Below are 11,080 nucleotides of genomic sequence, written 5' to 3'. Positions count from 1 at the left end.
GTTCCCATCTTCGTTGCAGCATGTTGAAGTCCAAGACTTGTTTTCTCGAGTGACACTGATCGCCCAGAGCTGAATGCGGTGTGATGAAGCCTCGCCAAACCTGCCAATCGCGCGCCGCGGGGTCGCCTCACCCATGTTCGCGGTTGACGTTGGTCGCTCTGATGTGATGGAAACATCGACGACGACCCAGGCACGCGGTAGGAGAAAATATGCCCACCGCCAAAAGTCCTTCACAACAGCACCCTTAGGCTGCAACAGCCCTGCTTGAATTAAAGAAGTAAATAAGCTAGATTGTAGAGGATTACACTGGCTTTCCTCTTCAAGAGAAAGTAAACCCTAATGTTTTGTTGTTATTATATTTGTTGCGGTATCGGGTGGTCCGTACAGTGTCTGACTATACCCCTGACCACAACCCTGGACTAGTGTGTCACAGGTCAGGTATATAGTCGTCTCCTCCTAGCTAGATTACAATCCAGCGCAGTATTCCATCGACCCGATAGTCCTACGTTATCGTTTACCATAGCTATCAGTATTCTACAGCGGTCCACACCGCTACAATATTATAGTCGTACAACAGGAGGCAAGGTGTTGGTGGTCGCAGTTTTAGTAAGGGAAAGCAGCTGTTCGCGGTGGGCTTATTTTCCCGCACCGCGTGCCAGGTAACGAAGACAACTTCACTTGCTTTGCCCGATTCCTCATATTGCGAAGAGTGCCGGCTCCACGACCGCAATCCTCCAGTCTTTAGGAGTTCAAAGCAGATTTGCGCTAGTCTTTAAGCCCCAAAAACAAAAAGAGGACTACGAAATACTTTGCTCGTATAAAATTACCGTCTAGAATTTGCTGAAGATCTGCTATCTACTTTTCAAAATAAAATAGTGACTAATGTCGTATCTGACTTCTTCAGGGACAAGGAGGCCAACGTAACTTTTTGCAATACCTTTCGCTATATCGAGTCCTTCAATCGCACGAGAAACAAGGGTCGCAGCTCTTTACCGAAAGCTTTTCAAAGACCTGCAACGTCCGAGTATATTTCCAGATAAGGCCGCTGTAAACCTTCGCAGTCCTTCAGTGGAACCAGCTTTGAGTGTGGGCAGGAACATCGTAAAACAAGGTCTTTTAGTCACCGTCCTAGACTCTATATCAAGCACTTCTTCAGAAGTTGAGTTAGTTGAATGTTGATGGTATTGTGTATGACGGTAGCTGTGTAACGTTTTTACAGGTCTGCTGGGACATGCTTATGTAGACTATCGAGGAACTTGAACCTTATAGCTAGGTACAAAAACTGTGTTTGCTAATGAGTTCTGTAGTTATCGCTCTTTATCAAAAGTCAATTTTTGTTATGTTTCTCCAGAACTTGTTGTCGAATGACGGGTTTCTGCGCTGTAAGACAGGCCTTCTCTGCTATTGTTACCCAAACTGCCCGCCAAGAGCATGCACCTGTTTTCAGGACGTCAAAAGCTCAGCGCAGTCGATCTCTCAGTCCTCCTAAAGAGTACAAGTGTCATCAGTCAAAATTGGGGTCGAGTGCTCAAAGAGACTCGAATAGTCTGTTTCGATTGGTCATGCGTTGTAGGGGTGGCATACCTCCGCACAATGAACCATGGTTCAAGGAAAGAAATTTTGAGTCCCCTATATAAATTTGTTAGTGATGTTCTAACTTATGTCTAAGCTACTTTGCTGTTCTCAATTACTCACGTAAAGCTTCTCATCCTATTCTGAGAGTATTGTTCATTGCTTTCTCTTGTCATTACAGTAAGTATGTCAAAGGAAAGTGTGGCAGGAATCGCTTTGACTAAATTCGAACTTGAGGCAGTACGTTGACCACTTACCTTCAATGGATTCTGGTTGATGGAAGATCGGGGCGTTGGTTGGGCTAATGCAGCATGCATATGCTGTGCACAGTGCAGCCAACAATGGCGGCCGATGATCAGTGCTGTGCCGGTTGTTTACCTTTCGCACTGCAGTCTGCACCACGTGTGTGTGGTTGCGGTGTATCGCAGGAGCAATTTGAGGGCAGGTACTGAGGTTGCAAGGCGGCAGGCGACGGAGCGCCTGGCTGCTCCTTCTCTCTTGAGCATGAGCGTTGCAAACTTCACGCAATGCATGAGAACAGATCGATACCCGTCTAGATTTCCCAGATGTGATACATGTTTATCCAATATGATCGCTTCTTGTCTGCCTCCAGAACTACTCAACAAACATCATGGCCGTTGATCGAACAATGATTTGTCCTACCGCAGCTTCCGATCTGAGCTACCTTGTGACGTTGAATGTTGTTCAAGGTCCACGGGTGTCACAAGAGTCGCAGTACACCTGCCTATCGAGTGCATGCTGGGGTTTTTTTGTATGCACTGTAAGTGTTGTTAGCCTCTATCAGCCATGTAGGAACTCATACCAACCGTAGAAGTCTCTGTTTCTCGCATTTCGTATTCTTGAGTTGTTGGTATGTTTGAATGGGATCATATTTGCACCATTCATCGCAACCCGGGCAGGACTTTCCAGGAGATTTACCGGCTTGGTAAAATTCAAGACTCTTTAGCCATAACTGGAGAGCTACTGCTGTCAATCGTTTGGTACGATCGGGGCACAGCATCTGTTTGATAGTCAGACGCAAGGTGTCTAGTCCATGTTCAGCGAAGCCTCCATCTTCATGACCACTCTTTGTAAGGCCGATGAGGCTGAGCCACTGGTATGATTTGTCCAGATTAACTTCATAGGAGCCTTTGTTCGCAGGCCGAAGCTTCTGCAGCTCAACAAGCCCGTGCGGTGACTCGAAAACGACTAGAAGCTCAAGGAAACAACATCCGAGCGAGAACACATCTGCTGAGTGCCCACTTCGCTCATACCGTGCGACTTCTGGGGCACAGTAGCGCAGTGTGCCACGTTCGCGGCTCTCGCTGCTACTTGTCAGATCAGTTGTAAAATCTTTTTGCGGAGCCAAAATCAGTCAGCCACGCGCCATCCGGTGACAGGATGTTTCTGGGCTTGACACCTTTGTGCCGAACGTTCTGATGGTGCAGATACGATAGTGCCGAAGCCAAACACCCAGGTAGGAGAGGTAGCTTCGCAACAATCGCATCAAAGTCATCTCGGCTCATCTCACGATCCTCGAGGCGTTTTCTCATGCCAGCCTCTTTCTCGTCCTCAAGTTTCATTATCTCTCATGTCCGCTCGATAGAATCCGCCGATTGCTCTCCATCGGTGCCCTCCATATCGCGGGGGATACCTTTTTCCAAGTCCTTCGATGGGTCCTTTTTCGTCTAGATCCAGGGTCTCCAAGATCCAATCAAGATCACAGCTCGCAACCGGCCAAATCAGGAGTCCCAGATACGGTTTCAACCAGTATGTCCCAAGAGTTTGACAATATGATGATGACTCAGTTTCTTGAGAACGTTGATTTCTTCCAGTTGGATTTTTTGATATGGTGGACATTATATACTCATTTCAAAGCCAGCTTGGTGCCTTTACAGGTGACCTTCATCACTTGGCCATTAAGCCCATGGCCGAGATACCGTCCCAGTTCGAACGGCAGTTGGTTGTGGTAAGAAAACTCGGTGTGGGTGGGAATGTAAAGTGCAGGAAGCGCAAAGCTGTGGGACACATGAGGTGTTTGAGGAAGAGTTGTTCAAGGGGCTGAAGAATTCCCGTCAGCTTACTCCCATTGGTCACCAGACATACATTGCATAGAAAGGAAGTGCTGTACTTTCCAGCTTGTCTTCGAAGAACTCTGATTGAAGACCTCCAGATGTCAGTAAATTGAAGTCATATCACTCTTCCGCCGCGATACTGATCGACCTTGTCATGCCATCATGCGTCCACGCGGCAGGGACGTTGTCGAGTCTGCTTCGCCACAGATAGATCGGTAGGTTCACGTGTCCAGCAGACAACCTTGCATGATCTTGAAGTTTGTGTGCAGCGACGTCGCAATGTTGAGCATTCGGGAATCAAGCCGACGTGTCGAACCACAGCGCGGTACGTCAGCCGTGTGAATGTCTAAATTTGCGTCGTAGCGACGAGGCTTGATCGAAGGCAATTCGCGCGAACCGAAGCACCCTGGTTGGTGCATACACGCGGCAGGAGTGAGGGTCTCCATTGAGGCTGCAGCCGATGGATCGGCATCGATAAACGACCGTTCTCCAGGACGCTCACAATGCGTGAATGCGGCAAGCGTCTCCGACGCTTGGCGGCGTGATCGAAGAAATCTTTGCTGCTGCAGGGCAGCGCGCACCCCAGTCCAAAGGACAGAGATACAGAAAGGGGTCCAGACCGCTAGCGGAAATGTATCAAAGGTGGACCGAGTCATGGAACAAAGGTGTGGGTTCAGAAACCTCAATTGTCCTCCAGCAAGTGAACTCAGAGGTGAAGGATATCAGAACTCGCGCAATTGGAGCATATGCACCCCGGACGGCCAGTGGTGCAAGAGCGATGATGATGCCCACTTTGGTAGGGAACTCGCGCTGAGGCCCGGGAGACGTGCATAAGTAGCGCGTTCGTCATTGCACATGCAAGGGTGATTGGCGACACCGTGGGAGACCAAGCGTGATCATTGGCTGGCAGCGCGTCAGGAATCGTGGGGAAATAGAGCGCGCAGATAACAGGAAGCATTGTGCCATCCTCATGATCATCTCGTCTCAGCATGGCGGCGAAGAACGGCATGGCGGCTTGAGAGGCGGTGAATCGGGTGTGGTACGAAATTGGTAGGGTAGGAAGCCGGGTTCTGTTGAGGGTCTTTCCCCTAGACTTCTTGTTTATTACTACTACTACTACTACCTCCTCCACCCCGCGCTCGCGCTGCCACGAGGACTGCTGCTCTGTAGGAAGGAGTGAGGGCATCCCAATGTTCGCCTCATTGTTGCGCTCGAAGAAGAGTAGTCGGTCGTCTGAGACTACGCCCCTACTTGCAGCAATACACAAGTACCGCAACCGCCACGACGAGGCGTCTGAGGGCGATGACGACTACGAAGAAGATTTAGGACAGTACGATGGCGAGGTTGACGACGAAGACGAAGAACGTCGGCGCGACGGTCCGTTGCTGCCAGTCTTCTCTTCAGAGTTCCTAGGTGGGTTGAGTTGTTGCATGTGAACATTGTTTACTGCGCTAACAGGAAGTTTTAGACCGCATTCCCATCTACAACAACACCCACGCCATACGCACAATTGTCGTCCAGCGGTGCGAAACAACTCTCAGCTGGGACCAACTGCGCTCGCCGCAGGTTTCGCAGTTTCTCGTCAAGCCCATACAACAGCAGATCCGCGCAGAGCATTTCTCACGCGGTGCTCTATACTGCTTGGTAGCAAACTGCCTCCAATTCAGGAAGGAGGGAGAGGCAAATCCTGGAAATGTAGGAGTCAGCAAGACGCGGGCGCTCCTGTGTGAGCTGCTGGCTATGCGGCTGCTCAAAGAGTTCTCCACGCGAGAGCTGATTGATGCGCTGAGCTACGATTACGACCCTCTGCAAGGCCTCGAGACACCTCCAGGTGGCGCAAACTGGGCGCGTCAGGGACAGCGTGATGCGCGCATCTCTGCGTTGGAGATCGCTATTCGCGCTCAAGCCAAGAAGTTCCTCGCCCATCCCTTGGTTGTGCAGCAGCTGGAGGCTATCTGGGCTGGCACGATCGTCTTCCACTCCGTCGCTGACAGTCTTCACCGCAAACCTGACTCTTCCCACAGCCGCAGCGACCCTCCGAGTGATGAGCTTTCTCCCGTTAGAGGGCCATCGCGCCGTCTGCCACCGCCCAAGCAGTCCAATGCCGAGCTGCCAGCCTCAGCGCTCATGAGACGGACAGTGACCCTCTACGATCCCCACGACTCTTCGCTCTTCAAGCTCTCCCGTCTTCGAGTTCCCCGCTACCGCAATCTCTTCTCGACCCTCTCCTTCGGTATCATGCTGGGCCTGTTCCTGGCTGTACTTGCTGAGAAATCGGACGACATCACGGTTCTGGAAGTCATCTTCTGGTTCTGGAGTGCTGGATACATGTTGGACGAGATCGTTGGATTCTCTGAACAGGGCTTTGGACTGTACATCATGAGCGTCTGGAATGCCTTCGATCTTGGTATCTTGCTGATGTTCATGGCATACTATATCCTCCGTCTGTACGGTATCCTCATGCCGGACGTCAGCCGTCACCATGTGGCTAGCATGGCGTACGACGTCCTGGGATCGACTGCAGTGCTTCTGTTTCCTCGTCTCTTCTCAGCTCTGGACCACTACCAATACTTCTCCCAGCTGCTCATCGCCTTCCGAATGATGGCCATGGACCTGGTCGCCATCCTGGTCCTCATTGTCATTGCCTGCAGTGGCTTCTTCGTCGCTTTCAGTCTGGCTTTTGGCAAGGAGATTGGAGCCTCGAATGCTGCATACGCCATCTTCCAGCTGCTCATGGGTTTCACACCAGCAGCGTGGGACCTTTGGACGGAGTATAACATCTTAGGCAAGGCTTTGTTAGCCTTGTTTCTCTTCATGTGTCATTTCCTCATCGTCACCATACTGATTACAGTGTTGACGAACTCGTTCATGAAGATCGTCCAGAACGCCAACGAGGAGCACCAGTTCCTCTTTGCGGTCAACACCATCTCGATGGTCAAGTCTGACGCTCTCTTCTCATACATTCCTCCAACAAACATCGTAGGCTGGCTCCTTATCCCGCTCAAGTACATGATGCCATTCAAGAAGTTCATCCGCATGAACAGACTCGTCATCAAGCTGACACATATTCCGATCCTGTTCACGATCTTCGTGTACGAAAGGCTTCTTCTCTCAAATTTGGCTTACGGACCTACCGACCTGGTCGAGAACCGCGGACGCCCTGGGACTGCATCACCTATAGTGCCAGCCTTCAGCATCCGCGGCGCTGTTGAATCTTTCAACCCTCGACTGCGCGAACCTTCCATCACAACTTTCCACAAAGATCGCGCTCTGGAAGAGGTTTTCCGCCGACCTTACCGTGACACTAGCGTCCAAGCGCCCTCAAACTATCCTTCTGGTCGCAGGAATTCAAGCAATGTAGTATCAGACTGGATGAAGAAGATGAGCAATGATGAAGAGGTTACCCCACCGCAGGAGGATGCCCAATCAGTCCTTGATCGTCTCGAGTCCCGCGCCAGGCCATATCTGCGCCGCTCGAACACCGCTGGTCAGCCTAGGCGAAGGCATCCGCTTTCCTTCACTAGAAGTGTAGCCTCGGATCCGGATGAGAGCTTTGTAACTTTCCCTCGTCCGATTCTGGAGGAGGAAGAGCCCAATATGGACGATGACATACCACAACAGACTGACGCGGATGGAGACGATGAGTTGTTGACCCAGGCCGAAGATAACGATTCCAACTCAGACCGCCAGACTACCCCGAAGAACCTGCCAATGTCCGACAAGGAGAACAAGAAGCCAAAATCGGGCTACGCAACATCCGAAGACGAGTTCTTCCGCACGCCAATGGTAGCCAAGCCGAAGACACCTGCACGCACTCCAGCGAGAGCATCTTCACCATCAGACACCAGCGCACCTGGTGGCCAAGGCATGTCGCCTAGCAGGAAGAACAATCCGGGACACACTCGCAATACCTCTACAAGCACCATCTTATTCAGCCCAACGAAGGAAACGATTGATGTGTCACGCCCTACTTCTCCTGAGAAGCGACTGAAGCTGGGCTCTCGTAGCGGAACGGCCACACCGGGTCGTCTCGACGGACCCATGTTGTCTGGTATGAAAACACCAAAGCGCCCACAACCCGTGAGCCACATCAGCCACGCCTCAGCCTCTCGGACGCGCGCAATCATGCCTCCCGATACAGGTCGAAAGACACCCAATCTGTCGAACTTCCTTGCTCTGGAACGTCAAAATCGCACTCCCTCCTTCAACGCTGTGGCGCTCGACCTCGCTTCCGATCTTGGTGACAACAATAACAACCCCAACTTCGGCAACCTGAACACCATCCCTGCCTCTTTTACAACCCAGTTCGAACTCGCAGCGCGAGCTAGAGCAGAAGCACGCATGGAGCGTAAGGGCAGCGATACTGAATCGGATTCGAACCGCATGAGTAGGATCATGCTAGCCAGGATGACAACACTAGAAGAGGGCTTCCGCGACGTGCTGAAGGAAGTCAAGGGCCTGAGAGTAGGAGACTCGAGCACGCCGGGCAGTCAGCGCGCACACACGCCGCCCAACGAACGTAACGAACACATCAAAAAGAAAGGAAAAGCGAAGAAGAGAAACAGCAAGAAGGACAGTGGGGAGGACAAATTTGGATTGAGCGTTTAGACGCGACGTAACGATGCATTGAGCGTGATTTGAGATTGAGGTTGCCTTTGCGCACCAGCATGGCTTGCAGGTTGGGAGCGGCCCTTTTGCATTGCATTGCTTGCGTTGTCTTATAGTATTACGATGTTTTCGGTCTGATGATTATGGCTTTTCTTTCGCGAGATACCCCTTTAGGGCTTTGCGTCTGAGATGCGGCGTTGGGTGAGGCTTTGGCTTTGTGTGAGTTGTATTGTTATGAGCTGTTTTGTATAGCTTGTATAGGAGCGTAATGATGAAGCACTTTTACCTCTTCACATGCAGGAACTCTGAACTTGAGACCCAGAGAAGCGAACATGTGAACCCTCACTGATTTTGACATCTGCTAGTCCTCACATCCGAGGTTGCCTAGCCGGCATCGCTCGCACAATCACAACTTCCTTGTTTACCCGGATCTCCCAGGCGTCATCGCGGACTTCCATAACCTCTGGTTGGTCGAACACGTCGCGTGACACACTTTGGTTCACATCACCCGCCCACGTCAGGACCAAACTTCCTCGACCTTGGACCGCCTCCACGATTCCCGACTCGCTACAGGGCCACTAGGCAGTGGACAATGGGCATGGCGGTGGGGCACATGCCACGATCGATGACTAGTATGGGGATGATGTGTGGGTGAGGTTGGGGCCCGGCGTAGTTGCTCTGTTGAATGTCGACGATTATCTTACTACTCATGCACCTTCTCTATTCTTTCCCTATTGTTGTAGCAGGTATGACCTACTGAACTATTCCTACACCAAGCACACACATTCTCCGCAGTCGCCTTTGACTTCCAGCGGCCATGCTACCTAGCGCCCTCCTTCTCGCGTCCTTTGCGTCCTTCGCGCCCTTCGCGCCCTACACATATGCCTTCTCGATACCGCCGTTACCTCACCTCAACTTCCTCGGCATCGCCGATGCACAGAAACACCAGCAGCCGCTGCATGATACACTCGATGCGTGGATACAACAGGAAGAGCGGATAGCGCTGGACAAGCTGCTGGCGAACGTCTCACCAGGTGGGCGCAACGTCGAAGGACAGGGCGTAGCACCCGGCACAGTAGTCGCAAGTCCAAGTCAGGCCGGGCCAGACTACTGGTATCAGTGTGAGTTCAAGGAGATGGCACAAGCATACACGAAGTCTGACATGACGTAGGGGTTCGAGATGCCGCGATCACCATGAACACTCTCGTAGACGTATACGCCGAAGACACATCCTCTCCACTCGGCGGGAAGCTCTCGAGCATCCTCGATGCATACACATCCTTGCAGCAGATGATCCAACACACCTCTAACCCATCCGGCACCTTCGATGACCTCTCAGGCCTCGGCGAGCCCAAGTTTGAGATCGACGGCACGTCGTTCACAGGTTCCTGGGGACGACCCCAGCGAGACGGTCCAGCCCTACGCGCCCTCACACTCATCCACTACCTTCACGAATACAACGCCTCGCACCCTACGCTATGGACCTCGTCTCGAGCGGACGACTTCTTCGCACCCTTCTACGAGGCAAGTATGCCACCGACCAGCGTCATCAAAGCCGACCTAGAGTACGTGAGCCACTACTGGAACCAGTCAGGCTTCGATCTGTGGGAGGAAGTCGAAGGCCTGCACTTTTTCACGCTTATGGTCAGCGCGCGGAGTCTGCGTGAGGGCAGCCAGCTTGCACGCGCATTCGGCGATCTTGGCGCGGCGGACTGGTATACACTGCAGGCTGGGTATATTGAGAACCTACTCTCCAAGTTCTGGAACAAGCAGAAGGGCCATCTCGTAGAGACGCTGTGGAGCAAGAGATCTGGACTTGACTGTGGTCTTCTACTTGGCTCGCTGCACGCTTTGCCGGCTGATGGCTCGGACGACGATGCTGTGTATCCACCATGGTCTGACAAGATTCTTGCGTCCCTTCTCGCTTTGACTCGCGATCAGCGAGATCGCTTCCCTATCAACAGCAGCCCTTGGTCCTCGTCCGACGACGAGGAGGTAGACGCAGACGAAGAAGAACCGTTCGAGGGTACAGGGCTTGGTCGCTACCCTGAAGACACGTACAACGGCTATTCTACTACACACCACGGAAACCCTTGGTTCCTCTGCACATCCAGCGCTGCCGAAGTCCTTTACCGCACCGCATCCCATATTTCCACCTCGGCGAACCTTATTATCTCACCGACGTCTATGCCATTCTACACCTCTCTCCTTGCCTCATCCAGCCTCGACGTCAATGAAGGCGCCTACGGGCCCAGCGATGCATTGTTCCACTCCATCATCGAGCGTCTAGGTGCTGTAGGCGATCAATTTTTGGCAGTTGTGCGACGACATGTCGATGCTGAAGGCAGCATGAGCGAGCAGTTTGACAAGGAGACCGGGTTCATGACGGGAGCGCGGGATCTGACCTGGAGCTATGGGGCTTTCCTTCAGGCTGTGAGGGCGAGGAAGGTGATGAAGAGCTTATGAAAGATATTGAAGGGATCCTCGGGGCTGGTGAGGGATGAGTTATGATGTTATGAATTATGATTAAGGTGATCTGGATGGGGATGGGCATCATGTAGGTAGGATTGGATATATGGTACCCTCGTTTAAGCGGCAATGATACGTGCTGAGGTATCTAACCTGCGCCCATTCAGATGCACGGCTGACAACCTTCAAGCAATGGTGTTTCTAGTCACTCTCTCAGACGGATGAAAGCGAAGTGAAGTGGAGGGATGCACTAAATCAGACTGGCTACCGAAAGGCATCGTTAACGACCTCCAGACAACGGAAGCTAGGTAGGGCGGAGTGAAGAGTGCATACGATCGAGCGGAACATTGGCCCTG

The 11,080-nt window shown here is 52.1% G+C and overlaps 3 protein-coding genes across 3 annotated transcripts; 2 read left to right on the top strand and 1 right to left on the bottom strand.

The window, feature by feature from the left end:
- Window positions 1-1,327: 1,327 nt before the first annotated feature.
- Window positions 1,328-3,155, bottom strand: BU25DRAFT_418842 (uncharacterized protein; the record flags this gene model as incomplete). The annotated part of the gene is made up of 7 exons (XM_033707897.1): window positions 1,328-1,416; window positions 1,585-1,629; window positions 1,830-1,892; window positions 1,951-2,069; window positions 2,236-2,351; window positions 2,396-2,897; window positions 3,046-3,155. 7 exons carry the CDS (start codon window positions 3,153-3,155, stop codon window positions 1,328-1,330), a joined length of 1,044 nt encoding a protein of 347 aa, XP_033565422.1.
- Window positions 3,156-4,640: 1,485 nt separating this feature from the next.
- Window positions 4,641-8,535, top strand: BU25DRAFT_407759 (uncharacterized protein). The gene is made up of 2 exons (XM_033705630.1): window positions 4,641-5,060; window positions 5,116-8,535. Exons 1-2 carry the CDS (start codon window positions 4,838-4,840, stop codon window positions 8,253-8,255), a joined length of 3,363 nt encoding a protein of 1,120 aa, XP_033565421.1. The 5' UTR covers window positions 4,641-4,837; the 3' UTR covers window positions 8,256-8,535.
- Window positions 8,536-8,978: 443 nt separating this feature from the next.
- BU25DRAFT_226502 (glycoside hydrolase family 15 protein) lies at window positions 8,979-11,011 on the top strand. Its single transcript, XM_033701372.1, has 3 exons — window positions 8,979-9,376; window positions 9,427-10,812; window positions 10,915-11,011. Exons 1-2 carry the CDS (start codon window positions 9,073-9,075, stop codon window positions 10,719-10,721), a joined length of 1,599 nt encoding a protein of 532 aa, XP_033565420.1. The 5' UTR covers window positions 8,979-9,072; the 3' UTR covers window positions 10,722-10,812; window positions 10,915-11,011.
- Window positions 11,012-11,080: the final 69 nt, after the last annotated feature.

This window comes from Macroventuria anomochaeta (assembly GCF_010093625.1).
Source record: "Macroventuria anomochaeta strain CBS 525.71 unplaced genomic scaffold BU25scaffold_5, whole genome shotgun sequence".
Classification (NCBI taxonomy): Eukaryota; Fungi; Ascomycota; class Dothideomycetes; order Pleosporales; family Didymellaceae; genus Macroventuria; species Macroventuria anomochaeta.
The sequence above is the reverse complement of the archived record's forward strand: the minus strand, read 5'-3'. Positions and strand labels throughout refer to the sequence as shown.